The sequence below is a fragment of the Sphaeramia orbicularis genome, chromosome 6, assembly GCF_902148855.1.
Source record: "Sphaeramia orbicularis chromosome 6, fSphaOr1.1, whole genome shotgun sequence".
In the NCBI taxonomy this organism is placed as follows: Eukaryota; Metazoa; Chordata; class Actinopteri; order Kurtiformes; family Apogonidae; genus Sphaeramia; species Sphaeramia orbicularis.
The window spans coordinates 11402870-11408869 of record NC_043962.1 but is presented as its reverse complement, the minus strand read 5'-3'; the positions used below and the strand labels follow the sequence as shown (position 1 = coordinate 11408869).

At 35.3% G+C, this 6000-nt stretch overlaps 1 protein-coding gene across 2 annotated transcripts in view; it reads left to right on the top strand.

Moving 5' to 3' along the window:
* Positions 1 to 6000, top strand: part of ppfibp2b (PPFIA binding protein 2b) — a 191500-nt gene that overhangs the window by 160187 nt on the left and 25313 nt on the right. For both annotated transcript variants that reach the window (XM_030136471.1, XM_030136472.1), the window contains exons 21-24: positions 781 to 813; positions 2726 to 2861; positions 2947 to 3066; positions 3153 to 3303. In XM_030136471.1, coding sequence (XP_029992331.1) covers positions 781 to 813; positions 2726 to 2861; positions 2947 to 3066; positions 3153 to 3303 — 440 coding nt within the window. The remainder of the gene's footprint in view (positions 1 to 780; positions 814 to 2725; positions 2862 to 2946; positions 3067 to 3152; positions 3304 to 6000) is intronic.

Genomic DNA, 6000 nt, shown 5'->3' with positions numbered 1-6000 from the left:
AATTATGGTATATAATTTCCTCCCTGCTAGTTTTTCTTATGCTTGCATGAAGGAACTATAACCATACAATTTCCTGAATTCTGAATCTGAATCTAATCTAGTGTAAATAAATTATAATCTCTTATGAACAAGTTATTGGCTTTTCTGAATAAATTATCTTACACTTGTGCACACAACCAATAAAAATAACACCTTTCAGGACTATAAATACTATAAATTCCGCCGTAAGACAAACTGACCTTGAACTTGTGAGATTAAACAGAGTTTACTGTGGAATTCTAAAATCTAATAATCTGGAATTTAGCGGTTAAAAGTTCTTATATTCAGTCTTGTCAGGTTTCAGTAATCTATTAGAGCTCATTCTTGGCTAAAACCTGCTGCACATGGAAAAGTAAAAACAGACCAAAAACATAAAGCAGGCATAAAAAGCCACAAGCAAATGCCTTCTGTGTACTAATATTGTCCTGTATTCACACTGGGGGCACCACTGATGGTGTAGCAGAACATAAAATAAGTCTTTAATTATATGTAGAATTGTCACCAACTCCTTAAATGTAACTTTACTTGTTGAAACCTACACACCCAAACATCAACAGGCAGACTTTTAATGTGTTCTGAGTCGTGGCTCAGTGTTGGCGTCTTCATCTTGTAGATTTGCATGTTACAGCATTACACTCTGAACACACTTGAATATGTACTAGCCTTATTTGAAGATAAAGATGGCGTGACTAATGCTTGCTTCTGCTTTTCTTCTCGCTTCACTAACACAATGTGCCTCAGGATCTCCTGGAAAACATGACCTCTATGATGTTGGTGGGTATTGCATCACAGTGCTAATGCTGAGTGGATAGACCAGAGCATTAAAGGCTATGTGAAATTACTGTTTCTAATTAATTTACAGCTGCTGTTCTACTGGAATATACTGAGAGATAAGCATTGAATTTGTCATATTTTTTTCTTAATGTGTTTATTGTTTTATTTAATACACACATAAAACAGAATAGAACAAAAACAAGCTGGGAGTGGTCCAAAAAATAAGGGTGGAGGGTCAGTTCCATACATATATGAGAGGTACAATATACATCATGTAATGAGCAATAGACTATAATACAATGGGATCTAAGTGGAAAAAAAAAAAAAAAAAGGACTATTTTTATACAAATGATCTTGTCATAGCAGATATGTTCACATTAATTTAGTCAAGGAATGGTTTCCATATTCTTTCAAAGGTGTTGGTCATGTAGTGCATAAGACAGGTCAGAAAGTCCAGGGGTATATATTCCATTCATATCCTATTCCACCCCGCAACTGAGGGTCCTTTATCTGAAATAAAATGTTGTAGAACAGGGGTGTCAAACATACAGCCCGTGGGCCAAAACCAGCCCCCCAAGGGGTCCAATCCAGCCCGTCGGATGAGTTTGTGAAATGCAAAAATTACACTGAATATATTAACAATCAAAGGTGTCAAACTCATTTTCGTTCAGGGGTCACGTACAGACCAATATGACCTCAAGTGGATCAGACCAGTAAAATACAATCGTAATGACCTATAAATGATGACTAAGCCAAAATTTTCCTGTTTGTTTCAGTGTAAAAAAAGTTAAATTAATCAAAATATTTAATACATTTTCAAACAAATCATGCCAGGCACAACAAACCCCACCCCTCACACGTATTTCACCCATTATAAGTTAATAGGAAGTTTTGGAAAAATCATAGAAAATTTTAACTTTGACGTAATTTTTGCAAAATGTAACCACATCTATTCTGGGTCACTGGCAATCTATAAACCAAATTTGGGAAGAATTCAACCAATAGTTTTGCTGCTAAAATGTTAATAAACAAAGAAACAAACAAACTGAACCAAAAACAATACCCCTTTCCTCTCCTTCGGGGGTGGGGTGACTATCCTTTCACAAAAAGTGAATAACCTGAAATGTCTTGAGAGAACAACGTTGTGTTTATTCTACAGGGTGTCCCATAAGTCTCCATACTTAGGAGACATAATACATTCCATGGTTCTAACATGTATTTCTTTATATTTCTTCTTTATAGTTCTTCAGCAGTGGAGAACACGCATTGAAATGTGTTCCCGACAAAATGGCAGTCATATAGAGCATATTATATTAATAAAAATGGTTTATGTCAAGAAACGTTTATTTCTCCTATGTATGGAGACTTATGGGACACCCTGTGTATATTTTAACAACATTCTGCCTGTTACTAAATGTTTTGTGTATTTGTAGATCCACTGTGGTCTGTAAATTGTAAGGTACATGTGTAAATGATAAACTGAGGCATAATATTATTAAAATTGCACTTATTTTTTGCAAGATATTTCAGGTTGTTCGTGGTTGTTCATGTTGTTCACATTTTTCAAAAATTAGTTTGTAGATATGAACATTTTCATAATGTCATTTTACTTTTTCACTGTTATTATTTTACTGATCCAACCCACTTGAGATCACATTTGGCTTAATGAGTTTGACACCACTGTTGTAGAATATTTTTCCTAGCACAAAATGCCTCAACATTATAGAGTTTTCAGGTACACAGACATGTCATATTTTAAGAAAAACCATAGAATGGCCTTGCATCAAGCATCATAAATGTAAATATTTCTGTAAAAATGATAAATGTGAACATGTAGACTTAATTGTTATTGTGAATCTTTGATAATGAGGGAGGAAATAATAATTATCATCTGTTATTGATCTTATTTCAGGGCGTCCAGAGAAGCTTGAGGAGTGCATCCTGTCAGACCAGTCCCCTCTGTCCTCGGGGGTGGACTCTGGACAACAGTCCCCCGTATCGCCAGAGAACCGGAAAAGTCACAGAGGCATTAAGAAGCTGTGGGGGAAGTAAGTAGTGAACGTACAGTACACACAGTTCGCTGCACATTTTTGACGAGTACACAAACCCATGGGGATCTCCGCTGTCCGATAGGATCCGTCGTAGTCAGTCAGGAAGCCCGGTCCAAGTTCATGACTCAGACCTGGGGGAGTTTAAGAGGGGGGGCTTCAGAGCTACAGCAGGACCACGTCTGGCCCGATCAGGGAACACTCGGTACATAAACCCAGAGTGAATAACATACATACTATAAGTCCTGCGGGTGCTTTTAGGCGCTTCACTGTTCATGTGTTCATTGGCAGAGACCTGAAGGTGCCTTTTTCCAAGTGGAACACAGAGCAGGTGTGTGATTGGCTGGAGGACATCGGACTGGGACAGTACGGCATCCTCGCTCGTCCCTGGGTCACCAGCGGTCAGACGCTACTGTCAGCAAACACACAAGACCTGGAGAAGGTAAACACAGACCCATCACCACCCATGTGTGATGACCAGTGTTACATAAGTGATTTACAAACTGTAATCTGTTACAGATTACTTGTTCCTGTTATTTAACCCTGTAAAGCCTGAACTATTAAATTATTGAGAGAACATTCCAGTTGTTTGAAACTGGAGCCTTTATTGGTCCTTCTGAACAACCCAAAAAAAGTTTTTTCAAGTATCAATGTCCATGTATGAGTTCCAGTTTTGTATCATATGTGATACATCAGGTCTCAATGCTAAAATATGTTTATTTTTGAACAAACAAAAACACAATATAACATAAGCACGTCTAACAAATTGGTAATTCCTTTTCAAAATTGGCAAAGTTCTGCCTCCTTCCTCATTAATTTAATCTTGTAGTGTCACTGGAAAGGCCTCTGGGGAACGAATTCCTCCCCCCTGGTGGATTATCCGTTAATTGCATGTATCTAACAGTATACATCAGGTTTTTCAAGACAAAAAATATCACACTGATCATGTAGAGGGCTTCAGGATTCATGTATCAAATATGATACGTTTGGCATTATAGCGTTAAAAGTTGGGCTGTCAAAGTTAACGCATTAACGTGGATTGATCCATCATCATGATTAATTTGATTAAAAAATTTTGCACAATTAACCCATCTACAGCTAAACAGCATGTTGGCCCTCTGGATGGAAATATGAGGACAAAAAAAAACAAGACAGAACAGTTGTTTCAAGTTGTTTTGTTGAAACTGTTGAAGGTATTTAATAAACATGTTAAGTGCATATATATGCCCTTCGTCCTTGAGTTCATTTGCTCATGCAAAATGAAACACAATTAATATAGATTAAAAATGAATATTTGATCGTGATTAATCAAAATTAATCCAAAGCAAACCTGTGATTAATCTGATTAAAATTTTTAATCATTTGACAGCACTAGTTAAAATGAACAATCTCCACTTAATTTAGCATCTCCTTGACAGCAACAACACAAATAATTAATTTTTTTATACAGTTGTGAATAAATTCGGACAGTAAGTGATTAAACCACAGGCACAAGAATGTGAGACTAAAGGATTAAAATGTGTTAAAATTCACGATGTGTCATCAGTCAAAACTCTAGTAGAGTTAGAGAATTAGTACAAAATACTAAGTAACACAAGCTTAGGGTAATATTAAATCTCACATTTTACTGATTTCATTGATGTTGAAGTGCAAACACCTGCAGTTCCATAAATGTCCACTTGAGGCAGACTACATTTATCCCACATTTAGACCAATACAGTGTTACAAATAAAGTCGGAATAAAATAGTTTTACCTCTTCTCATGAAGTAATTATGACAGTGTGATTTATTGTTGATAGATAAAGAGTAACTAGGACTAGTATGTGATCATTGCACCAGGTCAGAGGTCATTACTGATGTGTCTAAATGGGAATAAAAACAGGAATGTGTATGAAAACTGCATTAATTCAACTTTATGGACACTTTAGCAGGGTATTATGTGTGATATAATGCCCAGATAGACATGGTGGGTCAGCTTCCTCTTATGTTTTATGGAGCTGTATAATCTGTGCCTGTCAGACTCCTTTCAGTTCTACCTGTCTGATCAGTGTTGCCGTCCGTCTGTCTGTTTGTGTTTAGTTATACCTGTCTCTGCTTTTCAACTTGGTCTTTAGTCTCGCTTCAGCACTGTGACGGTTTCTACCTCAGAGAACCACAACCTCTCACGATGTTCATTTTAACTAGTTCAGGGGTGTCAAAGTCATTTTAGTTCAGGGGCCACTTTCAGCTCAATGTGATCTGAAGTGGATCAGACCAGTAAAAAAATAACATAATAACCTTTAAATAATGAAAACACTACATTTTTCTGTTTGTTTGAGTGCAAAAAAATAACATTAAATTATGAAAATATTTACATTTACAAACTGTCCAAACAAAAGAAGTGAATACCCTGAAAAAAATTAAATTTCTTAAGAAAAATAAGTGCAGTTTTAACAATATAATGCCTCAACTTATCATTTATACATGTGCATTATGGATCTGATTGACAGATGCAAAAATATTTATTAACAGGCAGAATATTGTTAAAATTGCACTTAATTTTCTGTAGACATTTCAGGTTCATATTCAAGTTATTCACATTTTATTGTAAGGGATAGTTTGTAAATGTAAATATTTTCATAATGTAATGTTATTTTTTGCACTAAAACAGAGAAAAAATTGGAATTGTCATTATTTATAGGCATAACGTAATACTGTTTTTCACATTAAACCAATAAAAAAAATTGGAGTCAGTATTTATAGGTTATTATTCTATTACTAACGTCTATTACTGGGGATCAACAGGTTGTAGTTGTGGTAGTTTTTATGCTGGGGAGAGCTGACTTTTGTGAAAAGATGTGAGTCTATATTTTATTAGTACTGACATAAAAACTGCACTTAGTTTTCTTAAGAAATTTCAGTTTGTTCATGTTATTCACATTGTTTTAAAGGATAGTTGGAAGATGTAAACATTTTCATCACATAATTTTACTTTTTTTACTCTAAAACATAGAGGAAAGTTTGGTATTCACATTATTTTTATATTATTATGTTATTATTTCACTGGTCCGGCCCACTTCAGATCCCATTTGGCTTAATGTGGGCCCTTAGTTTTAAAATTTTAGAGATAATTTACATATTAATACCGATATCTAGGGAC